The 13,351-nt window shown below is 41.2% G+C and overlaps 1 protein-coding gene across 1 annotated transcript in view; it reads left to right on the top strand.

Annotated features, from left to right (window-relative positions):
* Window positions 1-763: 763 nt before the first annotated feature.
* Window positions 764-13,351, top strand: part of arhgap24 (Rho GTPase activating protein 24) — a 57,051-nt gene continuing 44,463 nt past the window's right edge. Inside the window, exons 1-2 of the mRNA XM_046374368.1 lie at window positions 764-1,168; window positions 9,676-9,900. Coding sequence (XP_046230324.1) covers window positions 9,691-9,900 — 210 coding nt within the window. The 5' untranslated portion in view covers window positions 764-1,168; window positions 9,676-9,690. The remainder of the gene's footprint in view (window positions 1,169-9,675; window positions 9,901-13,351) is intronic.

Genomic DNA, 13,351 nt, shown 5'->3' with positions numbered 1-13,351 from the left:
ACGATTGAGCTCAGAATTCCTCGGTTTCTAAAAACATTGCACTAATAACAGTAATTACTGAACCCATGAATGCCTCATATCCCTAAGTACAGTATAAGGGCTTTACCTATGGTATTATGTTCATTTATCATATACAGTAAACATTTTCATTTTTGTATATGACAGACAAAATGAAAAAAACTCCACTTTACTCAGACAGGCAAGAAGGAGCCACTGTGAGAATTTTAGACCACTCCACAGTAAACAATATGTACTTTCCAGTGGTGTGTATACAGCTGGACTTGCACCAAAGTGAGGATAGTGTCACTGAATAAATGTTTGTCGAGCTGCATGTACGGAGTCATTTGTGTATGTCATCCTGAAGATACCTTAAAACTGGAGCAGTCTGCTGGGTTTGTATGCAGAATTACTCACAAATGATATGTGGGAAATTCAGTGCTCATATTCAGTGTTACAAACCATGGCAAAGTTTGGCTTAAAACGCTGCCAGTTGCACTGCTGGAGCAATACTCAGTCGGAGCTTTCATCTTTTAGAGTCTTTCTAAAACATGCTCATTCACATTGACACAAACACACACACACACACACACTCACTTCCCTCCTCCCTCCAGCCTCCCCCCCTCCTCCTCCCCCTCCTCCTCCTCCTCCTCCTCCTCCTCCTCCTCTCTGTAACCAACATACTGTACACACGCAGTCTTCTCAGACTGAGTGTGAGTGTCTCACCAGCCAGGATGACTGGAGAAGTCAGGGCTTCATAGGTTTCATAGGCTGCAGTGTTGGGAGGGATCGTGTGTGTTTGTGTGCGAGTGCATGTGGTTGTGCATGTGCCTGGGCGGACTCCAGCTGTAATGGTGCCCCATGTGTGACTGTGCTGACCGCAACAGCCATCCTGTCCACGGTGGAGACGTTTTCAGCATGCAGATGGTGTGAGCAGTCACAGGAAAAGTTTATAACAGCTCGCCTGAGCCTCAGCTAACTCGATCCACTCCTGTACATACTGAGTCAGTCCTGGAGGGAAGCTGCAGCTGAGGTGAACTAAAACTTCAGCTCGTCTCAGCCCAGGATTTCTACTGATGTTGACTGATTACCTGTCACTGGATTGGATACAATACTTGTGCATCACCACACGTCAGAGCTGAGGGATTCAACAAGACTGTTTATTTGGAAGGTGAGTCTACTGTTTGAGGCTGTGCTGCTTCATAGTGTGTTTTACCTTATTGTTAGGTGTTGTTATATATTTCTGATTTTCTAAATATTCCCATTGTTCTTTAGCAACATTGACATATCTCTGCACACTTTGGTAATAGTAATGCTGCAGGTAATTGGTCTGACTTTCAAAATTTGGAGGGTTTCAGAGACACTTTAAGTTATATAATTTATATTTTAAGCAGGTATCCCTGAAGCTGAACTCTGTATAACATTGCAGCAGTAACATTCTCTGCCTTAGCCATTTGTCAAAGTAGCTATGACATTTGGTGGTATTTTGGAGTTCCTGGATCTGTTTCTGTTTCTGTTTTTGCTTGTTACTTGCGACATGTTCCCAGATCACATGCAGTGGAAGTCAGTAAATGCTGACAATAGTCAGTGTTTTTGGTGAACATGTTTTTTGGAACAAGCTTTTCAATGAAATTTGTAGGATCCTTCATTTTTTGATGCATTCCAAGGTAATGGTTCATTCATGTGGTATATTCCTTGTGTGTTAAACTTGTGAGCCACTCACATTGACTCATGTAGAGCAGAGATGCACAAGAGGAAATAAGTGCAAAACTTTCAGTTGAATATAGATGTGTCATACCTGGGTGGGCCTGCTGGGAATCTGTGAAACATATTGTGGAAATGGTTCACTGCAATCTTTATCTAAAAAATCCTAGTCTGTAAAAGCTTAAAACAAAAATACCAATTTAATGACCTTTGAATGGCTGAAAACCATCAATTTTCTGTATTTTTTAGGTTTTATTCATGTAATTAAAAGAAGGTACACTTCTTGTCCTGTTGTTGTCGTATCTTTCTAATTCTGGTGCAAGACATACAGATGGCAAGACCATTGCATATGCCATCCAAAACCATGACCCCCTTTCTGACAGTCAGTATGACCAAAAAGACAGCGTAATCATCTCTCCATTAGTTGTGCTGCATGTTTGTTGCTGTCACTGATTGCATGTTAATGATGGAAAAGGAGGTAGAAAACGCGAATTGCAAAAGAATTCAAGCTGAGCACGAAAGGATGAGAATCTAAGGACAAGTGGAGGGCGGGGGGTTAATGGCGATCAAATGGCAGGGAGGACCAAGAAGATATCCCTGACAACTTGTTTCCCCCACCTGGTGTGTTAAAGGAAAACGAAGATGTGAAAGCAAACAAGGCACGAGCTGAGGTACAACAGGGGAGTGGGGGGTATGATGACCCCCATGTGCCAGGAATGTCTGCAGTGCACAAGCTGCGCTGCTGGAAAGCCCAGGGATCAGATTCCCCGTGTCAGCTGCTGCACTCGACTGTTACCACGTCTGACTCTGTGATATCTTTTTATGAAGAGAGAGGAAGGGATGGAGAAGAGTAAAAACTGCAGTAAAAATCTGGCTGTGTTCAAAATTCACAGGTAAAAGGAATAGTTGAGAAATACTCTCTTTTGCTGTCTGACAGACTGATAAGAAGCTTGACACCACTCTTATTTCTGCCCGTTAAATTGGCTGGATAGAACAGCGGCTGGTTAGCTTAGCTTAGGCAGGGAATGGGGAAAACCCTCACTAATTAACAGGTTATAACTCATTTACATGCAGCTTACATGTCTGTCTATCTCACTACAATGTCTATTTAAAGAATTTCCACTCTTTATGTTACACTAACTGGCTGCTGACAGAAGCTTCAATTCACCTTGAAGACATGAAAGATGGTGAAAAAGGAAATGACTGTTAAAATGTCAATATATTTCTTTTTTCTTTGGTTGAATTCAACTCGACACAGGCAAGTTCACCCAGAGTGAGGTGACATTTATGAAGGTTATAATGCAGAGTCAGCTTTCCCCAGACTGCTGGAACAAGCTGCCTCTCTGGAGAAAATGACTGTGATCACAGGTGTGATTTTCAGTTCGCCCTCTCACTTTGCAACCCTGGCATCTCGCTGTGACGATTCAAAGGATACCCGCATCAACAGTATCATTCATTCAGTTATAACAGTCTGAGGGATATGTGCCCAATGAGTCAGCGGCCAGCTTGAAGTCTTCACCCGTGTTTCTGTGCAGGGGCTGCTGCTCAGTTCCCAGACATGCTGTGACACATGGCATGGAGGAAAATGGAGAGGGAGGGGTGGCGATGCTATTGAGTGCATAACAAGTATAAAAGCACTGCATTGTAGACTATGAAGGAGTGGACTGAGGGGCACATATGGCATCTAAATTGGTGTGTAGATAAAATAGACACTGGCTCATCGCGATGATTCATGCCAGAAACCCAGCAAGTTTATTTGACATTTCAGCAGCAGGAGCCAATACAGATTTTATCAACAAGAAGCGTTACGTTATATTGTCCACCCTCACCTTCCCTCCTTCCTTCCTTCCTCTCTTCCTGCTTCCATCCATCCAATTATTTCCCTGTGAGTCACAAAGGGTCGTGTAGGTAGGCTGCTGACCGATCACAGACTATACACCCCATAATGAAGGACAGCTTCTCTACAGCGATAAATCGTGATAGACCTGACATGTGCATGTGTCGGATGAAGAAATGGACCAGGGTAGGAGTACTTCCATCTGTGACTGCTCTGAAGCTGTTCCTCTTTCACATCCTCTCCAACAATTAGCACAGCAACAACACAGCAAGAAGCATGGCCCTTTTCTCACCTCTGTGACTTTCCGGCAGGAGTCTAACAGAAACAGACGGCTCTCGAGGTAGCAGCTTTGGCGGGGTTATATTTGTCTTTAACACATGTGGGTCATGGAGGCCCTACTGTGCAGACTTTAAGGGGGAAGGTTGCTCTGGGTTATTTAAAGGGTCGCCATCATTGGCTGACAATGTGAAGTTCATGTCTCCTCTTTTGCATGTTTTATTCCTCTGTTAGCAGAATACTAAGATGGTTTGTGTACATATACAAATAAATAAGAATAACAGGCTTGAAGTGAACACAGACTTTGTCAAATCTATTGGCTTTGCAGAGATGGCTGTTATTGACACACAGACAGAGTTCAAGTCCGGGGGACTTGAGTCACCTATCAAACATGCTGGCTTGGAGATATGAAGTTTCACGTCCTACCTGTGCGCCACCATCACATCTTAATGCCTTTGTGGTGTACTGCGTAAGAAGACGTCATGTGATAAAGTTGTTTGTTTTTTTTAGAAACAGAAACAGATAGTTTGTCAGTGGCTTCAGGGACAGACAGATGGATAGACAGACAAAGAGAAGACAGACAGACACACTTATCAGACTTGATAAGACTAAATGTTGGCATTGTTCTAGTAACTTTTATGTTTAATGTACCATTGACCTTTGCATCATCCAGGGAAAGTTGGCACAGGCTTTCTGGCAGGCAGTGCTGCCGACGTGGTGTACAGCAGCTGCTGAAAATGTAAAACTGAGAACTGAACACAGACAGATGGTAATGACAGTGTCAGCCACATGTTAAAGGGCATGAAAAAAAAAGACAAAGAGCACATAAAGAATTCATGTCTGATATCATCAGTGAATCATAAAGGCTTCAAGAGGGAGATTATCTGCATCACTGTGATCATTATTTGATCATCATTACTTCAACTTTATTTCACTGAATCTATGAGTTTTCCTCTCTTGACCACTGCTAACTACTATGCTATTGTCCAGTCATATTGTAGTTTAGTTATGGCAGGCCATCATGATAGGCCTGTTAAGCTTTCAATTTCTCCACGTATTGGAGAATTATTAATAGTCAATAGTTTACAGGGTGGTGGGAGCTATCTCTACCAAAAACAAAACTTTAAGAGCAAAAATATAACAAATGATTAGCCCTACAGACACTATACAGGCCTGTCCCACATTAGCTCAGTATGAAAATGTTAAGCCAGTTGATATAAAGTCAGTCAGAGACAACAATTTCAACCAGTTTGTGGATCTAATCCTATGGCTTAATTAGCTAACTACAAACAGGTGATGAAATCCGCTAGAGAAAGTTATCATTTGAAATTAAAAACACCTTTGACGCCTTGCTAAAAATTTCAAGTAGTAAATATTGTACCTCCAGCATCGTAACATTGTGAGAACAGCTACACGACAGGTGTCGCAACAGTGAAAAAGGGGGCAAAGTGTAGTAAGTGGTCAAGAATTTGAAAACTTTCATATCGTTCCACAGCACATTCATGTTTACCATTCCATCCAGTGTTGCTTTATAGCAGCCACAGCATGGGAAAAGCAGCAGAGCTAAGTTTGTTGCATCCAATTTTCTCTTGACAGTGTGCTCCCTTGCTGCTGTCGTGACCGGCCACTTCCTGTGGTCACAGAAAACTTCCTGCCACTGTCCTTACCCGACACCAGCATTTTTAGCAGTTTGGGCAACAGTTTGTGAAGTCTCAATTAGGGGAATGCTCCTGTTTTTGCAGCCCAGAATGTATGATTTGGGTTACTTTGGGTTGTATTTTTACCCTCAAAAATCTTCCCAAGCACAGTTTTAATTTCCCGAAGGATGAGCCAGACTGAGGCCTCAATCTCCATTCCTCCAAACCAGCTCATTTCAAACAAAGATGTGTCAAACAGCCATTCAGGCTTCCTGTGTACTGTGAGCCGCAGTACTTTCCCATATGGGGAGCAAACACTGTGTAAGCACTGAAAACGAACAACCTCCTGCTGCTGCGAGACGAGTCCTGCATGGACAAGAGCTTCTGCAGTATCACATTTCAGAGGCTGTACAGTCTCATCAAATTTCTGTTTAGACCTCTAGATACACCTATTCCCTCTGTGTGGGGGTGTAATGTTATTCATGACGTAGCCAACATATGGCACATCTGACACCATTTACACATGAGGAAAATGCTGCTTCTGAGTTAAGGTATTGCTGTATGTAATAGCACTCAACAAAACAAAGAACCATTTTTTTAAATCACGCATTATCACAAAGATCAAGTCACATCAAATGGTTGTGTCGAAGGAAACAATGAAATATGATTTATAATACTATTCAGAGCTCTCTTGGCTTTTCTGAGAACAGCTGTCATCACTAAGGACGTATCCAGTAGCTGTATTTTAAGATTTCACCCACAGATGCATATTTCTAAACCAACAACGAGGCGTCCCAGATCCTGACAATATCCATTTTACTGACGGACACAGACAGACAGAGAATAACAATGCCACAGCGCTGAAATGGAGGTAAACATTAATGGTGGTCAGTCCATCCCTTTGTTCCTTTTCTTACATGCAGAGTTTGAATTCATTCATTTCTATTTAACTGCCGCGGAGCCACAGATATGTTGCTTCCCACTAAGAAATTATAGTGCTCGTCAGTAAACCTCAGGGAGTTGATCTGTGACTATCTTTATGTTGTCCTTGTCCAAATGTACAGTGTGTGTGTGTGTGTGTGTGTGTGTGTGTGGTGTATACTGAACTGAGGTCAGGATGTCTCCTCCCACTGACTGGCAAAGTTCTCAGATGCATTGTGAGAAAATTCCTCAACTCAAGGCGGCTTCAGTTCTGGACAGTTGAAACAGAAGCAAATCTTACTAGACGTAAGCAGATGGTGATGTAGATTGCTAACTGCCACTTTGGAAATCAAGTGATCCATCATACTGCTCTGTTCATTATTTTGGAGATCAAACTTGATGCTGTCACCATATTTAAGTTAGTCAGTGAGCCACTAACTTTCTTTAGTTTTTCTGTCCAATGTGTGAAACATTAGTTACTCTGTAGCCAGTTTTGAATGGATTTTCTCCTTTTCCAACATTGTTGTTATGCTGTGGAAAAAAGTAATAAATATTACATATCTAGCTAAACCGCTTATTTTGCTGACTGAGGCTCAGCGGACGGAGCCACACACAATGAAACACAAGCACCTGCTCACACAGGTGTCTTGCAGGGACACAAGACAGACCTCTGGGAGCTGAATATGCAAAACAGTCAGGTAGTGATGGGTTCTTGCAGAGACTTTGCAGTTGCATCATAAATGTGATTATAACCACATCTGGCACCATTGGGGAATTCACTGGAAAGAATTAATAGCTACATATAGAATGTAGGTTTGAAAAATGGGTCAACTTGCCTCTAACCTAAACCTTGTTGGGTTGTTGCTTCACACAAATGCTGGCTGCCCAGCTGTGAGAAGCAAGGAAAACGTCAGAGGAGTCATGAGGAAGTGATCAGCTCAGTGTCAGATACAGCAGATCTTTTTCTGAGTCAACAGCTTTTTGAGAGGCTGTGTGAATTTAGTACTTCAGAATATTTTAATGATTTTGGTGTCTGAATTTTAAAAACAAGATATCTAGCTAGCACTGTGAGCAAACACGCTGATCTCTACGTCATCTCAGTGAGTTTACTATGATCACCAACTTTGTTTATCATGCTATCATTTGTTAATTATGCTGCTGAGGCTAATGGGAATGCCATTAGCTTTGCAGGCACTTGGTCACGCTACTATGTAACTTTACTTGCAAACGAATTGCACTAATAGTACAATATTGTGGATACTCCATGTATACTTTTTTCTTTATTTTCTTTTTTCTTTTTTTATTTCTGTCCTTATTCTCATTTCCTCTCTTTATTTGTGCTTTTTGTGTGGCTGAAACCCCCCTAAGGATCAATAAAGATTTTTCCTACATTGTCCTGTAAACTAAATTATTGAATAAATTTACATTTTTTGGTGCTAGAGGAAAAGCTGTAGAGAGCTGAATGATCAAAAATGCAAGAGAACATACAGGAATGTACAGCAGCCACCACAGCTAATCTTCGTATCTCTTGTATCCTTCTCCATTTGTCTGTTAATTTATAGATTTAGTTATGACTATTCCTTCTGTCCCTGTATGTCAATTTATCACACCTGTACTAGACAACACTATAATGTACATTTTAAATAGTGTTTCTGCTCTGAGCACCAAGTTACCCCCAATATATTACCATTCATAGCAGCACAGCCCAATCCCAGCAGTGCTGTTAACTCTGCCCTGTGCAGGAGGCATGAAATTGTAAAGAGGCTGTGGCACCAGACTGGCAAAACAGCAGGTGACTCCATCAACAGAAGGGTGTTTCCATCGTAGTGTGATTTATGCTGATTGTGTGTGTGTGTGTGTGTGCGAGAGAGAGAGAGAGAGAGAGAGAGAGAGAGAGAGAGAGAGAGAATTAAGTAGGAAGAAGCATGGAAGAGTTTTCCATCCCAGATTAATATTAAATGATCACAGACAAGGAGGAATTTTGTAGTGTTTTGAGTCTAGTTCAGATGATAGCTTTCACCGCTGTTGAAGTCAGAGGGCTGCCCACTGTTTCCCCACATAGATCCAGCATGAGAGTGGAGCAAAAATGGACATAATATAATAAATAAGTTATGGCAACTGCAGTACAAAACAAGTGAAAAACTGCTATTTTCTCTGAAGAACCCAGAGCAGTGAGCATGTTTGTGCATGCAGGAATCAAACACTTGAGCTATGTGGCTTTGAAATCACCACAGCAGCCCTGCTGCACTTGCTTCACCGCTGCCTGGAACAGTGCTGGGCTGCATCTGGTCCTCATCTGGACCTGTGGGCTGTTTGGACTTCCACCAACGCAAGCCCAACCAGAGCCACTGATAACATGGCAATGCTTAAAGCTGACAGAGGCAGTCTCGGAGTGGTAGCATATGTCACTGGATGAAGCACATTTGAATAATACAATATATTGTGCTTATGGCTTATGTGTGAGTGGGTGATTTTTTACATGTGAGGCGTTGTTTGTGAGTGTAAGGCCTGGGTCCAGCCAACGATACTACTCGATACTACTACTCGGATCTACTTGAATAACAAGTCTTTGTGTCATATTAATACTTCAAAACAGTTAAAAGGTTTGAGTGTTCAAAGGTACAAAATGTTACAGTGAGACCACAGAGAGAAAAACAGGTCAATATGTAGGTGGGTGACACAAGAAAGGGACTGGAGGTGTGGCATGTGGTCTTGCTATCTGGTTTATGAATTTTTCCTCTCACATTTCCTGCTCTGCCTTTGTTCTTTGCAATACTCAACCTTGTCTCAAATTCCAGTTTTCAATCAACAGAATCACAATCATAAAAACCCAATATGGTGATATCTTAGCCGCACAGATACTGTAGTTTAGGTGTTACTTGCTGAGGTTTTGGGAAAGACAGGTGGTGCATTTCATTAGAACCGAAAATGACAGTGAAAAACTCTGCATAATCCACCAACTCCACTGGAGGAAAATGGTTTCCATTAAATGACCTGAATGAAGAGTTTAAATGAATGAGACTTGTTTCTGCCACATTTGTGCTGGACTGTGGTGTCTTATCATACCAGTACATTCCTCTGTTGGGTGAAATATTGTGAAATATTCTGTCAGCTTTAGAGTCTTTTATTTTTATTGTTCAATTCTTGTTCTAAATACCCATATTGAGTTTGACAACCTTATGAATTCTTGTGTTATGATTTTGTAATATGTTGCAAAAGTTTGAATGTTTTCCAAATGTTTACCTATTGCCAACTTGAGCTTCCAGCTTCTGTAAACCTCAACTGTTTTGAATTTTTTTTCAGTTTAGAGTTGCTGTAATGGACGACCAGTGTGTGTCCCACAGCAGTCCCCAGCACAGTGGAGGTCAGACCAGCACAGAGATCCAGAGTAAGGGACGCGCAAGTGTCATCAGGTGTGGGTGGCTCAGGAAGCAAGGAGGTTTTGTCAAGACTTGGCACAGTCGCTGGTTTGTTCTGCGAGGGGACCAGCTCTACTATTACAAAGACGAGGAGGAGACCAAAGCCCTGGTAAGGCTGCAAACACACTGAAAGTCTAATCCCAGCCATACTGTGTGCTGTGTGTTGTGTTTATGCCACAATACAACTACAGGCTGTTGTAAGTTAACTCAGCAAATCAAATTAATTAAATCTTCTGAGCCGATCAAACTTCAGCAGTCAACTAACTTGTAAGCTTAGAAAACTTGAAGACATTACTTACAAATTAGAAGATATCCTGGGTGATGATTCACCCAGGATATCTTCAATCAAAAATCCAAACTCAAACCCTATACCCTGCATTTAATGACGTCAAAACACAATATATATATATTCTACGCTGGACCTTTAAACACCTAACTAACCGCTATAAACACAAATAATACAAGTTTGAAGGATTTATGTATCTTATGTAAATCACTTGTCAAAGCCCAGAAATCATAGTGGCTAATGTTCCACTTTCCTGACTTGCTTCTATGAATATAAAATTACTCTGCTGCACTTTTGCAAACAAAAGGACCGTCTGTTTCTATCTAAAGCTTCAGTTCCTGTAATTATGTCATTTTGTGCATTTTTTGGGAAATAGTTCCTTTAAAAATACACAAGTACAAGAAAGGCTGCGAATGTTTTGTCCATCACATGGAATGAATCAGGAAATAAATGTACGTTCATGGTGTCATGGCGCTGAAAACACACACATCTTACAACCAAATGAGAAAACAAGATCCATGTCTGATGCAAATGACTCAGGCTGTTATGACTGTTTGACTGTAAGTTTAAGTAAACTGTCTTGAGCTTGTTTGAAGCCAAGCGTCTCTGAATGACGAAGAGACAATGAGGTCATCTCTAACGTTACTGTATCCAGGCAGCCTCTTCGCTGAGCATGTGAGGACTGAACAAAGAAGCAGCACCAGACTGACTTTTGATACTCAATACAATGAAAATCACAGACATGCGGAAATGTGAAAGGCAAGGGATAAATAATTAATTCCTAACTCTATGAGGCACTGCTTGTTCTAACACACTGTTTTTAGTGGAGATGAATGAGATAGTGGGAAACTCGAATCTGTTGTTATTGATTTACTTCTGATTTAGGGCTGATCAGTTTTCAGGCATATGAACGTCAGTGAGGATGAGTGAATACAGATTATTACTTGTGTTAAAGGCGTGTTTGACATATTGGTAAATGTGCTTGTTTGCTTTCTTGCTGAGAGTTTGCTTGGATGGTCTATCCCACTTTCATTTCTGCAAGTTAAATATAAAGAAGATGAGCTTAGCAGAAAGACCGGAAGCAGCTGATCTACATCTACAGAAGTCTAGCAAGTTTTATTAATAGATACTACTTCATTAATGCTGAATCTCTGAGTCTGTTCACAATTGCATACCACATAAGCCTTAATTTTGAGCCATCTGAAGTCCATTAATTAGCAATTCCCTTCATCACTCATTAACTGGTAACTTTTCAGTTATTTATTGGAGAGGTTTACCTTTTTTTGCATTTCTAGAAGTCAAAAATTACACACCAGAAGCCCTGTTCTCAACCCCACAAACAAAGAAAATAATGCACAAAGGACTGCAACTTTTTCTAATACCTATTCCACCCAAACAATATCCTCTTTTTCCAGAGGAAACTCGAATACCTCAGCACAATTGAGATCTTCATTCTGCTCATCTACCCACACTCTTTTGTCTGGCTGATTTCCCAGCAAACTCGGCTGAGCCAAACCCAAGCCACATCACTAGGAGAAGTCTCTGAAGGTGGGCCACAGGCCAAACACAGGGAGAGGAGATATAGTTCACTGCTATTTCTGGGTAGCTCTGATTCTTAAGCGGTGTGGTCTCGTATTAGGAGCACCAACATTTTCCTTCAGTTCTTGGTGCTGCAAATATCCAGAGGGAACGATGAAAAAATTTTGTGGTGCAGTTTTTCAAAACAATTTAGGTTACATAAAATGACAACCAACCATTTGTATCCCATTCAGATATTCTTGCCATCTGTATTTATTCACCCAGAAATGTTCATTCATTAATGTTCCTACAACTTCTGCGACCTACTCTTTCCTACTTCTGAAACAGAGCCAACATCAATCATAGATAAAAAACAAAATAATATTTTACAGAGAATGGGAAATTTTAATAAAACTAGGTCAGGCACAGAACAGTACATGCAAAGTCTATCTTTGTGACCTTCAAAGTGGAACAGCAAGGAATAGCTCAAAATCAACAGCCTAACATAATACAGTACCCAACAAATTACAAGATATCTAGTTCAGAGTCTAGCATGCCCTGAAAGAAAGAAAGAAAGAAAGAAAGAAAGAAAGAAAGAAAGAAAGAAGGGCGAGGAGGACAAGAAGAGACAGAAGTTGTTTCTAGCATCTAACACTGATGTTCAACATCAGGTCACACAAGCACACTAAACGACGACTTCAATCCACCCGTCCTGAGCCATGAACCACATAGTGGAGAGGTGCGCAGCCATATTTAGACCGGCTATTAATTAGTTCTCCGATATGCTGTGAAGTCTCCATTTGTTACCTGTCACATTTGCCTAATTGCTGCCTCCTCAGTGGGAGCAGGAACATCTGCCTCTCTCAGTTGCCTGTGGATACACAGACGCCAGCAAAGCATGGACACCAACAGTAACATATTTAAACACTCAGGCTGCACCCAAAATCTTTCCCTATTTAACAATCAATGCACGATATTCATTTATTTTATGAGTGTTGGAGTTCTAACTGTTTCACCAGTAAAGTGTAGAAGGCAGAAGTGGTGTGGCATTGATAAAGTGCATCAAAACTTTTCTTTTCATCTCGTAGTGGCATTCTCGATGTGTGCAACTTTTGTGCCACCATTCCTACCAACACTTAAATGTGGTGCCTTTTAACACTGACCACAGTCTTTGCCTCACTCTGACCAGTGTTATTTTAGTTGCATTAACATGACCAACCCCTAAACCAGCAATAATTTTCTGGCCACTTTGAGGATGAAGGTTTTACCACACAGTTGCCATATAGAGCAGATATGGAGAAACACTGGCATGCATTTGGAGTTGTGCTGGTAACCTGGTGAATGTAAATTTAATCTCCTTTTAGCTTTATATTTGGTCTCCACCATCTCCAACCAGTGAAACGCATGACTCTTTGTCTCTGTAAAATGCTACATTATGTTCGCTAGCTTGTTGTTAACAGTGTCTGTGTGCTGTTTGGTGTTGGGCAGGTAGCGTAAAATGGATTTTTATTGCTTTTTCGTTGAAAACAGCTGTCTGCTGCTTCTGAAAATGATGCTGTGAGAACAGGTAGGGGTGAACCCAAACAGTAAAGGTACAGACAATACAACCGAAACAATAACCTGAAGGGAGCTGTGACCTTCCACATTACACCTTGTTGTCTGATCACTTATCATTATAGAAAAATTTAAACTCAGTGGAAGATCATATTCTCACCCACAGGGGCATTATAAGAAAACAGGGTGGAATTGGTCTTAG

This window comes from Scatophagus argus, chromosome 20 (genome assembly GCF_020382885.2).
Source record: "Scatophagus argus isolate fScaArg1 chromosome 20, fScaArg1.pri, whole genome shotgun sequence".
Lineage (NCBI taxonomy): Eukaryota > Metazoa > Chordata > Actinopteri > Scatophagidae > Scatophagus > Scatophagus argus.
The sequence above is the reverse complement of the archived record's forward strand: the minus strand, read 5'-3'. Positions and strand labels throughout refer to the sequence as shown.